The sequence below is a fragment of the Perca fluviatilis genome, chromosome 14, assembly GCF_010015445.1.
Source record: "Perca fluviatilis chromosome 14, GENO_Pfluv_1.0, whole genome shotgun sequence".
Classification (NCBI taxonomy): domain Eukaryota; kingdom Metazoa; phylum Chordata; class Actinopteri; order Perciformes; family Percidae; genus Perca; species Perca fluviatilis.
The window spans coordinates 23,125,381-23,144,668 of NC_053125.1; the positions used below are offsets into that span (position 1 = coordinate 23,125,381).

General features: G+C 40.1%; 2 protein-coding genes across 6 annotated transcripts; both read right to left on the minus strand.

Annotated features, from left to right (window-relative positions):
• Positions 1-62: 62 nt before the first annotated feature.
• LOC120573307 (galactose-specific lectin nattectin-like) lies at positions 63-9,094 on the minus strand. 4 transcript variants are annotated; one of them, XM_039822970.1, is made up of 10 exons: positions 9,011-9,094; positions 8,738-8,831; positions 8,602-8,648; positions 8,372-8,462; positions 7,963-8,013; positions 7,707-7,816; positions 7,108-7,242; positions 6,906-7,017; positions 6,630-6,726; positions 6,343-6,511 (listed from the first exon to the last, which is right to left on the minus strand). In XM_039822970.1, exons 1-9 carry the CDS (start codon positions 9,017-9,019, stop codon positions 6,659-6,661), a joined length of 717 nt encoding a protein of 238 aa, XP_039678904.1. In that variant the 5' UTR covers positions 9,020-9,094; the 3' UTR covers positions 6,343-6,511; positions 6,630-6,658. The 4 variants fall into 4 exon arrangements, with proteins under 4 accessions (XP_039678902.1, XP_039678905.1, XP_039678903.1 ...); XM_039822968.1 differs by lacking the exons at positions 6,343-6,511; positions 6,630-6,726 and adding an exon at positions 63-445; XM_039822969.1 differs by having other exon boundaries at positions 6,342-6,726.
• A 474-nt stretch (positions 9,095-9,568) lies between these two features.
• Positions 9,569-18,974, minus strand: LOC120573306. Of its 2 annotated transcripts, XM_039822967.1 has the most exons (8): positions 18,785-18,974; positions 18,515-18,660; positions 18,359-18,431; positions 17,880-18,125; positions 17,698-17,787; positions 17,421-17,544; positions 17,230-17,310; positions 9,569-9,849 (listed from the first exon to the last, which is right to left on the minus strand). In XM_039822967.1, the coding sequence occupies exons 1-8, from the start codon at positions 18,818-18,820 to the stop codon at positions 9,827-9,829; spliced, it is 819 nt and encodes a 272-aa protein (XP_039678901.1). In that variant the 5' UTR covers positions 18,821-18,974; the 3' UTR covers positions 9,569-9,826. The 2 variants fall into 2 exon arrangements, with proteins under 2 accessions (XP_039678901.1, XP_039678900.1); XM_039822966.1 differs by lacking the exon at positions 9,569-9,849 and having other exon boundaries at positions 16,605-17,310.
• Positions 18,975-19,288: the final 314 nt, after the last annotated feature.

The following is a 19,288-nucleotide window of genomic DNA, read 5'->3' on the forward strand; positions in this document are numbered from 1 at the left end:
TCTTTGAGATGTAAGAAGTTTTAAAACAAACTACTAGATTTAACACAGACTCACAGACCAGCTGGTTTAGATGCTTGAGCGTTTTAATTTTGCATACTGATAGACAAGAAAGACCAGTTCACTCTCCAGACAGAATAAAGTTGTGGTAAAAGCATTATTTTCATAACTCGTTCAGTCTGCTCTTAGGCCTAAGAGACAATCCAGCTCCTGTATGTCACTTGTCTCTTCAATCCTTTGGTAGTGTTACAGCAATAGAAAAGATAAAGACATGAAATGAGATGTAGAGCCTTTAGGTTATATATATGAGACTGATGACACAAAAACAGTATTTGTGCTCTCGACAGGTACTTGATGCCTCTGTGTCAGCCCAGGAATCATCTGATTTTCTTGCTGCAGACAAATGGGCGACGGACAGAACACTTGGCATCATCCCAGCATTTTCCGACTGCAAAAACCAAAACACACAGGAGCGTTTCTTCTTCTTCTGAATACAAACATCACTATACAAAAGACATACTCTGTAAAAATAAAAACAACTGGAGACTGCATACAAGCTGAACATTTTAATCGTAATTGGACCTAACAGGATGTGAGTGTTTCTGTGACTTGTTCAGCCTAAAGGATGCTGGAGACAGCTGTCAACTGTCCGACTTGACAGCGGATTTTTGTCACCTCCCACTGCTGCTGCCGCGCCGTTTGAAGTTTTGCATGAGATTGGTTTTCCTGATTTCTCGGTATTCGGTTAATCCGGCTCCTAAAACTGAGCCGTTCCGCAGACCTGTACTACGACGCTGTTAACAATTAGTTCAGTTAACTAATGCGGCTTTGTCATGCGGCGCGCGTTCACATAAAGAGGCGAGGTTTGCGCACCATAAACAATCGCAAACATTACCACATCTACGCATGTTATATAAGAAGAGCAAAGTTATAATACTTTCCATAAATATAAAGAACACAGACGCGGTTTTACAGGCATAACGCAATACAGTCGCTGCTTCCTAAAACAGGAAAGAAAGCTGGTAAAAAATAAATAAATAGCCTACGCTGTAGATGTTTAAATCACAACGCTTATTAATATCATTTTCCCCATCAGTCAGGACCAAGATCTGACCATAATTCCACTTGTGCTTTCCATGTAAAGTGTCGTTGCTACTATGCACTATAATTTCAGTTGCGACCTCGGGCGGGGTGGTGTCATACGTAGATCGTAAATAAAAATGCAAAAACATATAAAACACAATTCAAACCGATGTGCATTGGCGACCACACGGCCTCAAGAAGACGATATTTACCTCCCATTAAAATATATATATATATATATATATATATTATATATCCATACAAACCAATCAGGGAATAGTTAACGGGGTTATCGATCTTAAATGTTTGTAACTTTATGAGCGCACCCTCTCTCCTCTCTCTCTCTCTCTGCACCGAGCTCCGCCTGGTCTTCTAAGAACGGTGACGCCGTTATCAATCGAGTATTGATTGGTCAGTAGGCGGTGCTTTAACACCGGTTGATCTCTGATCTCCGACTTAACCTGCTCCAGTGGCCTGTACTACGAAGCAGGATTTGGCGTTAACGAGCTAACTTAAGGTTCAACCCAGGGTTTTCTGTACTACGAAGGTGGATCAGTTGTTATCGGGTTCAATCGCCGTGGTAACTCATGCTGAACACCTAACCTGGTCGGGAGCAGGTTAAGTCGGAGATCAGAGATCAACCGGTGTAAAAGCACCGCCTACTGACCAATCAATACTCGATTGATAACGGCGTCACCATTCTTAAAGAAGATCAGGCGGAGCTCGGTGCAGAGAGAGACAGAGGGGGAGAGAGGGGTGCGCTAATAAAAGTTAAAACATTGAGAGACCAACAACCCCGTTAACATGGGTATTTTTATGAAATATAGCCTATATATTTTAATGGGAGGGAATTACATATCGGCTTCTTGAGCCATGTGTCGCCAATGTACACATCGGTTTGAATTATGTTTGTATATGTTTTATTTGCTCTAACGATCGCACGCTTGCGGGGGCTGCCAACTGAAATAATAGGCTAAAGCGAACAACAGTTTATGGAAAGCACAAGTGTAATTATGGTCAGATCTTCCTGACTGATGGGGAAGTGATATTAATAAGCGTTGTGGATTTTAAAAACATCTACAGCGTAGGCTATTTATTTATTTTTGCCAGCTTTCTTCCTGTTTTAGGAAGCAGCGACTGCATTGCGTTCTCTCTGTAAAACCGCGGTTCTGGTTCTTCATATTTATGGAGAATTATAATTTGCTCTTCTTATATAACATGCGGATGCGTAGATGTTTCGCGATTGGTTGTGGTGCGCAAACCTCGCCTCTTTTATGTGAACGCGCGCGCCGCTGGATTGGGAAACCCTGAGTTGACTGAACTAGTTGATAACCAGCGTCGTAGTACAGGTTATGCGGGACCGCGGTTGTTAGGTTAGGTGAAGCCGGATTACTGAAAGAAATCCAGGACAAGTTGATCTTGCTTCGTAGTACAGGCCTCCGACCAGGTTAAGTGTTCAGCATGAGTTACCACGGCGATTGAACCCGATAACAACTGATCCACCTTCGTAGTACAGAAAACCCTGGGTTGAACCTGAAGTTAGCTCGTTAACGCCAAATCCTGCTTCGTAGTACATGCCTCTGCTCTCGTCCACTTTACAGGCAAGGTGCAGTTCATCTCGAACAAGCCTAATGTTATTGATTGAGAAAGCCAGCCCAGTTTTTCATACGTGCTACCCATAGGTGCTGCCTGAGCCAGCACAGCCCGCCCAGTGGCTTGTTTGAATTTGGAGGACCAACAACAACAGAGTGGGCCAGCTGACCAATCAGAGCAGACTGGGCTTTACGGGGAGGCGGGCCAAGACCTCAGACATAAGCATGCAAACCTAAACATGTAAACCTATGTCAAGTATACATCAAGAAAACATATATAACAGGGGCTCTTTAAAACATTACACAAGGTAATCTTAGAATTGACCAGTGCATGAAATAAAACCTATACTTTTGGATGTAATGTTAAAGCTCTAACTTCTCAATAGAAATGATGTCATTTGATTTACCTCCATAGTTCATTTGTAAACAGTGCTGACTGCCAAAAAAGTTGTTGGGCTCTCCACGACACCAGTTCACGTAGATGAAACGTGAACTATCACTCCACAGCCAAATATTCTTCTAGAGACAAGAGAACAGAAAATTACATGAATAAAATAAATATTTTTTAATGAAATAACTCTCAGATCGTGTGTACTCATATATAAGAATAGCCTACCTGTTGGGCATCGGAGCCTCCGATCCATGTTGCTTTATGCCCATAACTGGTTTTCACTATCAGCCTCTGAATCTCATGGTATTCATGTACGTTATGCACTGATGCAAGGTTCCCACCCAGGGACTGACAGTTTCTCTGATAAACAGACAGACAGACAGGAGTTTAGGGGCTGCACTGCAACTAACAATGATTTTCATTGTCGATTAATTAATTAATTGTTTGGTCTAAAAAATGTCAGAAAATGGTGAAAAATGTCGATCAGTGTTATCCAAATCCTAAGATGACGTCTTCAAATGTCTTGCTTTGTCCACAACTCAAAAATATTCAGTTTACTGAAACTGAAACAGAAGAGTGAAGAAACTAGAAAATATTCACATTAAAGAGGCTGGAATCAAAGAATTTTGACATTTATTTTTATTAAAATGACTCAGTCAGTTAATCTCTGCAGCTCTAGTGGAGTTGCCATGACACTAATAATTACAAAGGTTGAAGGACAACAAGTCAGAAGAAGACGGCAATTATCCAAGAGTGCAAGTAAACACAAACAAAATAAACTTCACGTAGAAGCAGTGAATCAAAAATCATCCTGATTACCTCAGCATTAGACCAACTCATGGCTTTTGGAACGTAGAGGAAACAGCGACCGTTGTAGCGAGTCCAACCTCTGGGACAAGATGCAGACCTCTTGACGATGTGACTTTTCCCTGAAAACAAATTTAGAAAAGAACTGATACAAGAGGCAACAACGAAGGTTTTTTTCATTTTCACAGAAACAGTTGCAGCTGTAAATGATGTCGACGATAGAGGCAAAAGCTGTTAAAATTTCAGCTGTAAAAGGTGAAAGACCCAAACACTTTGCAGAGCTGATCATAAGAATGTGTTAATGTAAAATCTGAACAAATACCAACTCACCTTCCTGAACGAGTGGTTCTATCTTCTGACCCGGCTCTGCTTCTGGAACAGCTGGAGGTTTGACACAGAACTTAGTGACTGAACTCTATGTGCTCCCTATTCTTCACAGTGAAGAAGGACAAGACTGTTTACTTCCAGTCCTAAAGTAATTCCTCTTATGGTCAGTTTGATAGGACTTTGACCCATGAATATGCATCGGCCTCTTTTTCAGGAAATATTGATAGTAATGATAAATAAAAGAAGCAACAGAGCAGGAGGAACGCTGCATGGATGTCAGTAAATAACAGGACATATTTAGAGAAGACTATCTAAATAAGTGACAAAACATGTGGACAGTTTCTGGTCTTACAAACCACAGTTAATACTCACCAGCAGCTGTGGTCAGAGCCATCAGGGCACAGACCAGTAGAGACACAATCAGCACCTTCATGGTTGAGATGATGCAAATGGTAAAAATGATCTTCAACAAAGAGAAACAGATGTGTTAGGGATATTTCTGAAGAGAGCCCCTTTGAGTACAGGACAAGAGGAAGTAGAGATGATAATAGGAGACAACAGAGCATAAGAAACAAGGTAGTGAGAAAAGAGATGAAGCAAACCTTCTGCAGGATTATCTTCTTTCTTCTCAGTGTCAGCTTCAGTGTTCCTGTGTGGAGGTGATGAACAAGAGAAACACCAGCTCTTATATACAGTGATTTATCTATATTTGCTTTGAACAAATATATCCATCTACTCCACCTCAGTATACGGTGGGCTATAAAAATCAATTGCTTTTGACTGATCCTGTAGAACAGGATCTTCCCTATGAAGAATGACGTGTCACCTGTAGACCTGAACAACTGAAGGACAAACTGTTTAGACATTAGATGGATGGAGAAGATGAAATATTCAATTAAATGATTATATTAAATAATAAACTGCAACCTTTTCTGAAAAGGGCGCGGGGAAAAGGGGCTGCTGCGGGGGGCAGCAGTGGGCAAAAAGTCGTGATCAATTTATGATGAAACACTTCCAAACCTTGGTGAAAATTCTATAATGGGACTCAGATTTAAAGTATAACTACTACAACTTTATAAAAAAAAAATAAACATGCAGGGAAAACATATTTTCTAGCATAAAGGGCAGCCTATGGCACTGCATTTTCTCCACCGGAAATGCGTCCTAGAAGGCGTTTCATCACGTTTCATCTATTTAAAGGGCACCCTAGGGTACTTTATCATGTTTTCTCCACGCTCAGTGATGATGATTATTAAGTGTCCGAAATGTCAGGCTGTGTCCGCAATCACCCTTTACTCATTCTCTTTATAGTGAACGCTCATGTGCAGTTAATTCTGATTTCAGACACTTTCTGAGCATCATCATTTCGCATCATCACTGACATCATATAAAGCTGCACTTGACCGTCAGCTTGTGTGATATTGTTTGCCAGTTAGACAACGTGCGGGGGTTTCTTTGCAACTTTTGACCTGCTTGTCCCCCTCAGGAGCACCTGTCTCACGATGTAGATGTGCAGAGTATGTTTCTGTACTGTGTCGTAGTGGCTAACAGAGTTATATCATGGCTCAGAGGTGTGTTTTTGGATTTCAGTCAGTTTAAACTTTACCATCTCCAGAGAGAGTTGGGTTGAGGTCCAGAGCGGTCAACAATAGACTCATCTAATAATCAGATGGCTTCAGGTCCAAAGACACAAGTATTTCAAAACCTGGGAACTAAAACTTTATCCAGAACACTATCGTTACGTAGGGATTTGTCTTTTTGTTGTGTGTGTGTGTGTGTGTGTGTCTCCTCCATCTCTTTTCCAGGTTGGTGATTGCTGAGTGCTGCTGTGTTCAGCTACCTGGATAAAGGGGAGGAGACCCCGCCACTTTGGCCTGCCTTTACTCACAAAATGAACAGTTCTTGACACACACACACACACACACACACACACAAAAAGGATTCTGACACACTGTTGAAAACAGGAAGGTCCATGTGATGGTTGATGCATCATTAGCGGCATATCTTTGCGTTAGATATGTCCACTTATTACTTAAAAAAGTGTATGTGCACCATGATATTTAATGATGTTACAGTCAGAGTTCTTTGAGATGTAAGAAGTTTTAAAACAAACTACTAGATTTAACACAGACTCACAGACCAGCTGGTTTAGATGCTTGAGCATTTTAATTTTGCATACTGAAAGACAAGAAAGACCAGTTCACTCTCCAGACAGAATACAGTTGTGGTAAAATCATTATTTTCATAACTCGTTCAGTCTGCTCTTAGGCCTAAGAGACAATCCAGCTCCTGTATGTCACTTGTCTCTTCAATCCTTTGGTAGCGTTACAGCAATAGAAAAGATAAAAATATGAAATGAGATGTAGAGCCTTTAGGTTATATATATATGAGACTGATTACACAAAAACAGTATTTGTGCTCTCGACAGGTACTTGATGCCTCTGTGTCAGCCCAGGAATCATCAGATTTTCTTGCTGCAGACAAATGGGCGAAGGGTAAAACACTCGACATCATCGCAGCATTTTCCTTCTGTAAAAACCGAAAACACAGGAGCGTTTCTTCTTGTGAATACAAACATCACTATACAAAGACATACTCTGTTATAATAAAAACAACTAGAGACTGTGTACAAGCTGATATATGAGTTTGATAACATTTTATCGTAATCGAATTTTACCTCTCAATAGAAATAATGTCATTTGATTTACCTCCATAGTTCATTTGTAAACAGTGCTGTCTGCCCTGATAGTTGTCAGGCAGTCCACGACACCAGTTCACGTGGATAAAATGTGAACCATCACTCCACAGCCAAATACTGTCCTAGATACAAGAGAACAGAATATTATATGAATTAATTTTTTAATGGAATAACTGTCAGATCGTGTGTACTCATATATAAGAATAGCCTACCTGTTGGGCATCGGAGCCTCCGATCCATGTTTCTTTAGACTCAAAAGTGGTTTTCACTATCAGCCTCTGAATCTCCTGGTATTCCTGTACGTTATGCACTGATGCAAGGTTCCCACCCAGGGACTGACAGTTTCTCTGATAAACAGACAGACAAACAGACAGACAGGAGTTTAGGGGCTGCAACTAACAATGATTTTCATTGTTGATTAATCGATTAGTTGTTTGGTCTTCAAAATGTCAGAAAATGGTAAAAAATGTCGATCAGTGTTTACCAAATCCTAAAATGACATCTTCAAATGTCTTGTTTTGTCCACAACTCAAAGATATTCACTTTACTGTCACAGAAGAGTGAAGAAACTAGAAAATAGTCACATTAAAGAGGCTGGAATCAAAGAAATGTTGACATTTTTTTTATTAAAATTACTCAGTCGATTAATCCATTAATCTCTGCAGCTCTAGTGGAGTTGCCATGACACTAATAATTGGAAAGGTTGAAGGACAACAAGTCAGAAGAAGACGCCAATTAACCAAGAGTGCAAGTCAACACAAACTAAATAAAGTTTACGTAGAAGCAGTCAATCAAAAATCATCCTGATTACCTCAGCATTAGACCAAGTCATGGCTGTTGGAACGTAGAGGAAACAGCGACCGCTGTAGCGAGTCCAACCTCTGGGACAAGATGAAGACCTCTCGACGATGTGACTTTTCCCTGAAAAGATATTTCGAAAAGAACTGAACACACGACAGAGGCCAAAACTGTTAAAGTTTCAGCTGTAAAAGGTGAAAGACCCAAACACTTTGCAGAGCTGATCATAAGAATGTGTTTCTGTAAAATCTGAACAAATACCAACTCACCTTCCTGAACGAGTGGTTCTATCTTCTGACCCGGCTCTGCTTCTGGAACAGCTGGAGGTTTGACACAGAACTTAGTGACTGAACTCTATGTGCTCCCTATTCTTCACAGTGAAGAAGGACAAGACTGTTTACTTCCAGTCCTAAAGTAATTCATCTTATGGTCAGTTTGATAGGACTTTGACCCATGAATAACAAATCTCTCCAATGTCCAGCCAGAATAAAAGAGGAGGCGGCATCGGCCTCTTTTTCAGGAAATATTGATAGTAATGATAAATAAAAGAAGCAACAGAGCGGGAGGAACACTGCATGGATGTCAGTAAATAACAGGACATATTTAGAGAAGACTAACTAAATAAGTGACAAAACATGTGGACAGTTTCTGGTCTTACAGACCCCAGTTAATACTCACCAGCAGCTGTGGTCAGAGCCATCAGGGCACAGACCAGTAGAGACACAATCAGCACCTTCATGGTTGAGATGATGCAAATGGTAAAAATTATCTTCAACAAAGAGAAACAGATGTGTTAGTGATATTTCTGAAGAGAGCCCCTTCGAGTACAGGACAAGAGGAAGTAGAGATGATAATAGGAGACAACAGAGCATAAGAAACAAGGGAGTGAGAAAAGAGATGAAGCAAACCTTCTGCAGGATTATCTTCTTTCTTCTCAGTGTCAGCTTCAGTGTTCCTGTGTGGAGGTGATGAACAAGAGAAACACCAGCTCTTACATACAGTGATTTATCTATATATCTTTGGTTTAAAAATTAATATCTCCACCTCTGTGTATGTTGGGGCTATGAAAATCAATGGCTTGTGACAGATCCTGTAGAACAGGATCTTTCCTGGGAGCATGACAGCATGTCAGGACAAACTGTTTAGACAATAGATGGTTGGAGAAGCTAAAACATAGATATTACATGATTATATTAAATGATGAAGTACATTTTATGAAAGAGCAATTTACGATGAAACTGTTCCAAACCCTGGTTAAAATTATTCGAAGTAGAACTACTACCGCTTAATAATTAAAACACACAGGAAACTATTTACCGTAACCATTTAGAGGCCAACGCATTTTTCAGCATGAAGGGCAGCCTGTGGCACCGCATTGTGATTTCTCCACTGAAACAGCACTCTAGAATGCACTGCACTTAGGCCTAAGAGACAATCCAGCTCCTGTATGTCACTTGTCTCTTCAATCCTTTAGTAGTGTTACAGCGATAGAAAAGTTAGAGATATGAAATGAGATATAGAGCCTTTAGGTTATATATATGAGACTGATGACATAAAAACAGTATTTGTGCTCTCAACAGGTACTTGATGCCTCTGTGTCAGCGCAAATGGGCGAAGGGCAGAACACCCGACATCATCCCAGCATTTTCCGTCTGCATAACCAAAAACACAGGATCGTTTCTTCTTGTTCTGAATACAAACATTACTACAAAAAGTGTCAGACATTAACCAATGTTGTACTGTCAACATTATGGTTATTGTTTTAAACATTCATAAGAGACAAGCCACAGTGAAAACCATATACAATCAATATAGCAAATGATGAAATTCTGATTAAATGTATCATCATTTGCACCACTCATACATTCAAGTTATAATCGTTAAGATATAAATAAACGTTTTTTCCACCATATCATTCACATTTGCATTCTGCAATTGCCTCTCAAGAAAATCTCAGAATTGACCATTGCATGAAAAAAACAAAACAATGATTTTGCCTGTAGTAGCTTACTTTGACCTCTCAATAGAAATACTGTAAATTTACCTCCAAAGTTCATTTGCAGACAGTGCTGACGAGTGTTGTCGGGCTGTCCAGGACACCACTTCTGGTAGGAGAAACTATCTGTGGAACTATCACTCCACAGCCAAACACCCTCCTACAGACAAGAGAAGAGAATATTATATAAATCAATAAAGATTTGTTTAATCAAATGACTGCCAAATTGTGTAAATAAACTAAATGAATAAAATAGGCTACGTCTTGGGCATCAGAGCCTCCGAGCCATGCTTCTTTATACTCTATACTTAAAGTGGTGGCCATTATCTTCTGAATCTCACAGTACTCAAATATGTTATGCACTGATGCAAAGTTCCCACCCAGGGACTGACAGTTTCTCTGATAAACAGACAGGAGTTTAGGGGCTGCAACTAACAATTATTTTCATTGTTGATTAATATGTTGGTTATTTTCTCGATTCATCGATTAGTTGTTTGGTCTATAAAATGTCAGAAAATGGTGATGACGATCAGGGTTTCCCAGAGCCCAAGATAACGTCCTCAAATGTCTCGTTTGACTTGTTTTGAAATTAATATCTTTGAGGTGTCCACAACTCAAAAATATTCAGTTTACTGTCACAAAGGATTACTAAATAGTTGGCGATTAATTTAATAGTCAGAAACTAATCGATTAATCTCTGTAGCTCTAGTGGAGTTTCCATGAAACTAATAAATAGAAGAGGTGAAGGACACCAAGTCAGAAGAAAACGCCAATTATCCAAGTGTGCAACTCAACACAAACAAAATAAACTTTACGTAGAAGCCTTACGTAGATCCTATCATCCCTATTCTGGCCTCTGGTTACCAGTCAGTTTTAGAGTTGATTTGAAAGATGTAGTTTCACACTTTGGGAACTATTTTGACATGCTCCAATGTCAAATTAGCAAGATAGATACTTGGACTTGGCAAAAACCTGCACATCCACTGTGCATTATTTCCCCACTTGTCCTGGATGCTAGCAGTGTTTGGGCTAGCGTTAGCCAGCTCCTTATCTTTATTAGATTCAGGGAAGTTTACACTCCAGTCAGTGTTACACAGCATTACATTTGACATACACATCGGTTAGTCCTCATCCTAAATACCTTATTTTTTACATCAGTGATTACTCTCTGATTCATCGGGTCGTAACAATTAGTGAGAAAAATTTGTTTTTGTAAGTTAGATGGAATTACCTTTTAGCCCCCAAGTCTCAAGTGGAGCTGCTGCCAGGTGCAAATATTGTAACTGTATTCATGTGAAGCAGGGCGTTACCGTGGGTAAACACAAATTAAAAACCAATCGCCATGACTGGTATGGTTTATCTAAGGACCTTGTCTGGAGAGTCCGGGGATATGGGGAACGGAGCCAAAACAATCAAAAGAGATACTTGTAAAAAAGAAATGTTGTAAACTCAAGGTAATTATTAACAGTAACAGTCACACCCTCCAGTGTTGAGGCACGGTCACCTTTACTTTTTTAAGGATTTTAGTGAGAGTAATAATAGTGCAAAGCTAGTCAGTATTAAGGCTAAGTTTTTACAATAATCATGGAGTAATATCAGTGTAATACAGTCAAGGAAAATCCAGGAAAACACAAATTATTGCTAAAAATAATGCTGAAATTCTTTCCCGACCAAATGCTTATCTTTAAAACATTCAGAGTCTTTACCAAGATATAACCTTGAAATTTGATTACACTACAGCTTTAATAGTAAAGCTGCCTTTAGTGGAACCAGGTGGTGATGATATGGCGGTATTGAGAGGTTTTAAGGTAACTAGTGCAGTGACTGCTGAAAACAGGCCTGTTTGGAGTGAGCTGACTGTTTGGCCTTCTTTATTGCTGCATACAGCTTTTTCCTGAACCATTGTACCCCTAAATAACTTACAGAAGGCCCCCAAAGCAAGCTGCATCCTATGGTATGAAACAGTACTAACTTCCTGTGTCCTAAATGGACGTGGCCTCATTTGAAAGTGTAGTCAACGTTGTGTGGATGGATAAAATGTTATATTTGTACATTTTATTAATATTTTCTTTTGTTAATGTTAAATATTTACACAGCTTAAAGACATATTTAGCATCACAGAGAATAGTTTTGTTAGGGCTAGCTCATCTTTGTTGCCAGATCTCGCAAGAGTTTGGTCCTGAGACAGAAAAGGGTGTCAAACTAATTTTCTCCTGGTGTGTCCGTCTGAAAAATGCAATTTTAGTGTCAGAATGTTATGGAGATATGTGGCTTCTGAAGAAAGGCTCCAATATTTACTTTGGTGTCTATGGGGCAAAAGAATCGCTCATAATCTGTGTTCACGTACACTTCTCCCACTGAAATCAATACACTCAGGTCCTGCTGCTAGTCTCCTAAATAGGTGTGCCAGAGCCCACATCACACAGATACAGGAAACTACTCTGAGTTAGGGCCTCTCGGTTCTAAACCGTCTCTGCCCAAAGCACTTAATATGCAACCTACTGTGCACTACTGACTTACTGTGTACTACTACTCCAGAGAAAAAACATTGTACTACTACATTTACCTGACAGAGGAATGTTAGTGGTTACGTTGCAGATTCTGATTTTATTCACAAAATGAACAGATCTACACACACACACACACACACACACACACACACACACACACACACACACACACACACCCTATATTTACTGTATAGTTACAGTGGTGTGCATACGTTTACACACCCATGCTTAAGTTGACTAAAAAGTGGAATAAAAAATCATCTTTTTGAAATTGATCTTAATGCCTTAATTAAAAAAAAAGAGGAAAAATCCAGCCTTTAAGGACACCAATTTTGTTTGTGAATGAATAATGTATCGTAAATAAATAAATATTCTTCCTTAAAATACAGGGGCATAAGTAAGTACACCCCTATGTTAAATTCCCATAGAGTCAGGCAGATTTTTATTTTTAAAGGCCAGTTATTTCATGGATCCATTAAAACACCCCCACATAATCACATACCCTTCACCATACCTAGAGATTGGCATGGGCTACTTTCCATAAGATCATCTCTCAATGCAAATCAAACCAGCTATTAGGCTAACTGAAATAAAACCATGCAAACCTCTAGGTATGGTGAAGGGTATGTGATGATGTGGGGCTATTTTAATTCTAAAGGCCAAGGGAACTTTATCAGGATGCATAGTATCCTGAAACAATCCAGCTCCTGTATGTCACTTGTCTCTTCAATCCTTAGGTAGTGTTACAGCGATAGAAAAGTTAGAGATATGAAATGAGATATAGAGCCTATAGGTTATATATATATATGAGACTGATGACACAAAAACTCTATTTGTGCTCTCGACAGGTACTTGATGCCTCTGTGTCAGCCCAGGAATCATCTGATTGTCTTCCTGCAGACAAATGGGCGAAGGGTAAAACACTGCACATCATCCCAGCATTTTCGTATTGTAAAAACAAAAACACAGGTGCGCTTCTTCTTGTTCTGAATACAAAATCCCCTGTCTATTAAAACTAACACAAACAAGGGCGTAATAGCCTAAAAGCTTTCACAAAAATTTGGAATCAGGGTCAGGATGTCGACCAGAAAACTGTCCAAAATGGTAAACTTAATAAATTACAAACAGGACGAATAATTAACATCTTATAACTCTAAGAAGCTGAGTTTACAGCAGACTGTAAAAAAAAAAAATGTTTTATTAAAAACATGTTTTTACAGTGATTTGAAGTTGCTCATCCCAACCAAGCTTGTGAGGTGTATTTTCATCCTATTTTATCTGATCATTCTATATAACATGTATTTGAGCTTTATCTGAACATTTAGGACTGGTATCTAACATTCGACAGGAGACCTCGTATGAACTTTACTCTACTTTCAGAAGACACCTCTCTGGAAAACATCTGTCATGCTTATCAGTGGGGGCCTCAAGACAAGGCCAGTTGGCTTTTAGCCATTGGTCAAAGTATTGTTTCCTCCCCCATCTATGTTATAGAATATATTGGGTTGGAAGCATCATAAATTACAGTCGCAGGTGGAGGACACACACCCTGCATGAAACAGTTACAGACTAAATATATATATATATATATATATATATATATATATATATATATATACACACAGTTTTAGACACTCCAATTTCTTTTAGTTTTTATTGAAATTTTAGCAGTTCAAATCCAATGAATAGCTTGAAATGGTACAAAGGTAAATGGTGAACTGCCTGAGGTTAAAAAAAAAGTATTTTTGTAAATTTCAGTATTTTACAAAAAGGCCTTTTTCAGGGAACAAGAAATGGGTTAACAACGTAAAGCTGTCCTGCAGCAATGGAGGTTGATCAAGCTTTGAACATTGGTGCTACCAATTCCCACGTGTTCCAACTTGTCTGGATTACTTACAACCCCCTCTGTTTGTATAACAGTATTGTTGGAACACACTGTGGTACCGTACCCTCGTGAGCATTATATGAACAGTATTGCACTGCAGAAAGTAGTGTGTTGCTATAAAAATGGCGGGAAAAAGGCAGTTAACAATGGAAGAGAGACAGACCATCATAACACTTAAGAATGTTGGTCTTTCCTACAGAGAAATTGCGAAGAAAGTCAAGGTGTCAGTGAGTACAGTATTCTTCACCATCAAAAGGCACTTAGAAACTGGGGGAAACTCTGACAGGAAGAGGTCTGGCAGACCCAAAGCCACAACAGAATCAGAAGACAAGTTTCTGAGAGTCAACAGCTTGCGTGATTGGCGGCTCACAGGACAACAGCTTCAGAATAGAATAGTGGTCGTAATAAGCAAGTCTCAGTTTCAACTGTAAAGAGAAGACTTCGAGCTGCAGGTTTGATAGGTCGAGTTGCAGCAAGAAAGCCATTGCTAAGACAGCAGAATAAGAAAAAGAGGCTTGCCTGGGCCAAGAAACATCGCCAATGGACTACTGAAGACTGGAAGAAGGGGTTATGGACTGATGAATCAAAATTTGAAATCTTCAGTTCATCACACAGGATTTTTGTATGCCGTCGAGTAGGCGAAAGGATGGTTCCTCAGTGTGTGACATCAACTGTCAAACATGGAGGAGGAAGCGTGATGGTCTGGGGCTGTTTTGCTGGAGCCAGGGTCGGTGATTGGTACAGAGTGAAAGGCACCCTGAACCAAAATGGTTACCACAGCATTTTGCAGCGCCATGCAGTACCCTCTGGTATACACCTAGTTGGTCAGGGGTTCATCCTACAGCAAGATAATGACCCAAAACATAAGTCCAAGCTATGCCAGAACTACCTTAGCAAAAAAGAACAAGATGGTAAGCTTAAACACATGGAGTGGCCAGCACAGTCACCAGACTTAAACCCCATTGAGCTGGTTTGGGATGAACTGGACAGAAAAGTGAAAGCAAAGCAACCTACAAGTGCCACACATTTATGGGAACTTCTGCAACAGAGTTGGGAAGAACTGTCTGAAGAATATTTGATTTCCATTGTAGAAAGAATGCCACGAGTGTGTTGAGCTGTTACATCTGCCAAAGGGGGCTACTTTGATGAGTCAAAAATTTAGAATACATTTTGGTTTATAAATTGATTCCGTGATTTTATTTTTTTTTTTACTTAAATTATTTATTTGTTCTATTCTTTCATTTCAGAGTACAATAAGACATTGAACTCCATGAATTTCAATAAAAACCTGGAAACATTGGTGTGTTCTAAAACTTTTGACCAGTAGTGGGTGTGGGTTTATATATATTATATCACATTTTATTATTACACATAAAAGTAGTCAGAAACTTCATCCAACTTTCGAGACCTATTTCATGAATGCCCGAGTCCGATTTCATAAAAGCTTGAGTCCAAGTCATCAGTGCAGAGAAAAAGGACATGATGGAAGAAATGAAACAATTTGGAATAGGAGCAGGAGTAAAGAACATACTGGAGTGTGGGGAAAAGTGGAAAAGGTAGAAGATGATTGGTCACCTTCCAAATGAGAACAGGACTGATGACACTGCAGGAGTTAACTCACTCCAGAAGATGGCAGTGATGTTACATTAAGGACGCAAGATGCTGTTAAAACCCAAAGAAGTTAAAAAAAGAACTCTCTGGTTTAAGGTAGTGATGGGGCAGATCGATCCAAATATCAATAATATCGAAACCAACGTTGATATTGATCAATACCAGTGTAACGAGATCGATACTTTAGTTTCTCTCCAGTATGCGGCGCTGCAGTGCCGCTCCTGTCACAGCGCAGAGCAGGCACACTTTGCACTTTACACTTCAAAATACAGTTACAAAGTGCTTTACAGAACCCAGAGGGAAAGAGATAAGATAAAAGACAATCACAAACACAAAGAAATAATGTACAGATAAACTGATGACAGATATGACATAAAGATACTATGTGTGATGAGTAAGGTTGACTGGAATTGGCCGGTTTTCACGTGCTCGGCCATGACCTGTCATGCTGGTCAATGCTACAATTAACTGACAACATAAGTTCTCAAGGACGCAAGGACGCACGGACGCGACAGCACAGTCTCTTTTTACTTTCTCTGAACTTCTCCGCGGTGTGAAGCGTGTGTCTGCGCTATTCTCGCACATGTAAGGAACCTCGTGAATTAACCTGCAACATGTCAGCTGTTTGGAAATTCTTCAGCATGTGTGCAGAAGATAACAAGTTTGCAATATGCAACACCTGCAAGGAAAAAGTAGGGCGTGGAGGGACGACACCAAAAACAAAAATCACATTTTTTTTGTTAGATATTGGATGGGAAAAGAAGGAAATGGTTCTAACGTTGCACTTTAGATGTGTGTGAATTTCCCACACCAGGAGTATTTATACAGTTCTATTATATAGTGATCCATTATCTGTTTAAAAAATATTCTATGTTCTGTGCAAAATGTTATATTAAAGAAAAGATAGAAAATAAATATTTGTGTGTGCTGTAAAGTGTTTAGAAAAAATTAAAACGGAATCGGCTAAAATCGGTATCAGCTGGCCTAACTCAAAGAAAATCGTAAATTGGAATCGGCATAGAAAGTTCTAATCGGTGCATCTCTAGTACAGATATAAAGCTTAGAATTTGTTCTGGGATGCCAGAATTTAGGATTAAAGTCTTGAGTTGTCGTGGAACTTTATCTGTTCAAAACCTCAATCAAATCCCAGCTTCTTTCTCGTGCTCCCTTTCTGCAGTTCAAGAGAGGTGAGTTTGGCAATGTGGTGCAGCCTTATTTTAAGAAACACAGACACAACCAATGACAAGAAGTCTGAATGATGGTTGTCGATGCCAAACTGGGTCTCCTCAATGTGTTCCCCAAGCAGAAAAAACATCCTCCGTTCCAATCTCCTCCCGGACTACAACCCCTGCTATGTAGACCAGAGCATTTTCCACCAGACCACCAAACCGAGTGGGGAGATAACTGTGGTCACACACAAGGCCCGAAATGTTGGCGAAAGGAGATGGGTGCTCTTCAGCAGTTTCAGGAGAGAACATCTCCACAGCAGACAGGGACTCCGTGTTATCTTGGGCTGCCACATGGCCCGTCTTACCAGGTGAGACACCAAACCGAACCATCAGACGGTGGAAGATGGCCTGGAACTGGCGTGCCGATGGATGGTTATTCCAGCCGCCTTGTATGGAAACCAGGCACACAATACATACGTTACTCACAAGACACAACAAAGATATTCATTAGGTATATTTTCAGAATTTATTGTAATTAAAAGAACACCAATCCTACCTGACGCTCTGATTGAATTAAATAGGAGCTCCAAGTGATCCTGGCTGAACCTGTAGGTGAGCACATACCGCTGAACTTGAAGCAGTTCAGGAATCATCAGCATCAACGTGTCAATATTGATGACCTGCAAAAGAAAAAAAGTTGTATTACTCTGATCATGGCGAAACAAGACCCCAAGAAAACACCATGTGATTTTGTTCATTCAAAGCAGTAAAGTGAACGGTAATGTGAATGTGTCACCCATTCTTGAGTGCCTATCACAGGGGTGCAAACTCACAGAATGAAAATGGTAAACAGCTACCAGGGCGGATAGATAATTAGTTAGCATCCATGTTTTTAGGAATGGGATCATCATGTCCAGCCTTAACTGTGCAAATGGAGAGACAACAATATTTAGATATAACTTTTAGCAGCAGAGGCATAACTTGTACAAATAGGTCTACAACAATCAGAATTTACCTGCAACATATTACGTGCCAACTTGAGCATGTGGCAAGCGGCCATCATTACAAATACTTTCTCGCCAGTCACCGGATGCGAGAAACTGGTTTGAAGCGGCTCTCGTGGGTCTGCCTTCAGCTCACACCCGAGTTGGTTGCACATGCTGACATTGGAGGCATGCCCATCCACTGTAACACATGCCACCCAAATGCCCCGTGCATGGAACTCCTCCAAAGCATGACTGAGAAGGACCCTTTGTGTTTTCTGGAGAGAGAGGCTTGGTCAGGAAGTAAGCAATGGGAGCCTTCCAATGTCCTTGTAGGCCAACAACCATGAACACAAGAGCCTCAGTAGCAACAATCAGTCTCACTGATTCCATCACCCATGTCTACAAAACCAGACATTGACTGGGTATGTGGATTATATTGCACATGTTTTCTGATGGACATGGCATCCAACATGGGTGAAACATCCATCCATATTTAGCCTGATCTCACCTGGCATCTTCTCTCCAGCATATCCACCATCATCTTGTTGGATGTAGGCTTGGCATCCACCGAACGCAGCCACCTGTAAACAAAATTGAGAAGAAGCTATTTAACGTGTTTGCATCAGTAATTTCCAAAAATTAAATCGGACAACATTAAGCCTACCTTAGTAATGTATGTGGATGTGGCAGGGGAACATGTTTAGTCTCTCTGAGGTATTTGCATGCCTTTGGACCATGTAGATGGAGCGTGAGCACAAACTCTCTGTAGTCCTTTGTGTACTCATGGCCCTGCTTTGCCATAAGGTCTATCTGAAGATCGGAAATGTTATGATTTAAAATGAATAACTACCCTTCAGGTAATAACTCTAAGGAGTTTAATAAAGCGAGTAAGAATAACATGTACATGGATTTTAAAGTGCTAATTTTGTCTTACCGGAGTAGAATTCAAGCTTCTCTTGGAGCTCTTCATTAATGGAGGTTTTTTTTTCCCTCAAATCCCCCCCAAAAGACTCTTCACTGTGGTCTTTGCCCTCTTTTCTCTGGCCATGGCATTCTTCTTCTCTCGCTCCAGACTTTCCACTCTTGCCAAGGCCTCGATGAGTCTGGTCTTAAGAGCGGTAGGAGACGCAGGCAAGGCATAGCCATGATCCTAGTAGAAAGAGGGATGAACATGGTTTGAGTAATGTTTCACTTCACAAACATCACTTTGACACCACTAGTTTATGACCCACATTCTTTCTTATAGTCATCACCGGTCAAAGACACTGCCCGCACTGTGTGTGTGTGTGCGTGTGTGTGTGTCAAGAATGCATGTTCAATGTGTCTTCAATTGTGTGTGTATGGGTTTATTTGTGAGTGTGTTTAATATGAGTGGCAGCAAAAAAAGTGAGATTTTAATATGTCCAGGAACATTATGATATGATGTTAAAAGTAGAAA

Coding starts and splice junctions, on each gene's coding strand:
- LOC120573306 (XM_039822966.1), bottom strand. CDS start 18,820: ATGAAGAGCTCCAAGAGAAGCTTGAATTCTACTCCG. Junction 18,661..18,784: donor GAAGCTTGAATTCTACTCCG/GTAAGACAAAAT, acceptor TCCGATCTTCAG/ATAGACCTTATGGCAAAGCA. Junction 17,545..17,697: donor CTGTTTACCATTTTCATTCT/GTGAGTTTGCAC, acceptor TTTCTTTTGCAG/GTCATCAATATTGACACGTT.
- LOC120573307 (XM_039822968.1), bottom strand. Junction 8,014..8,371: donor GGCTCTGACCACAGCTGCTG/GTGAGTATTAAC, acceptor TCAAACCTCCAG/CTGTTCCAGAAGCAGAGCCG. Junction 446..6,905: donor TTTACAAATGAACTATGGAG/GTAAATCAAATG, acceptor TGGTTTTTGCAG/TCGGAAAATGCTGGGATGAT.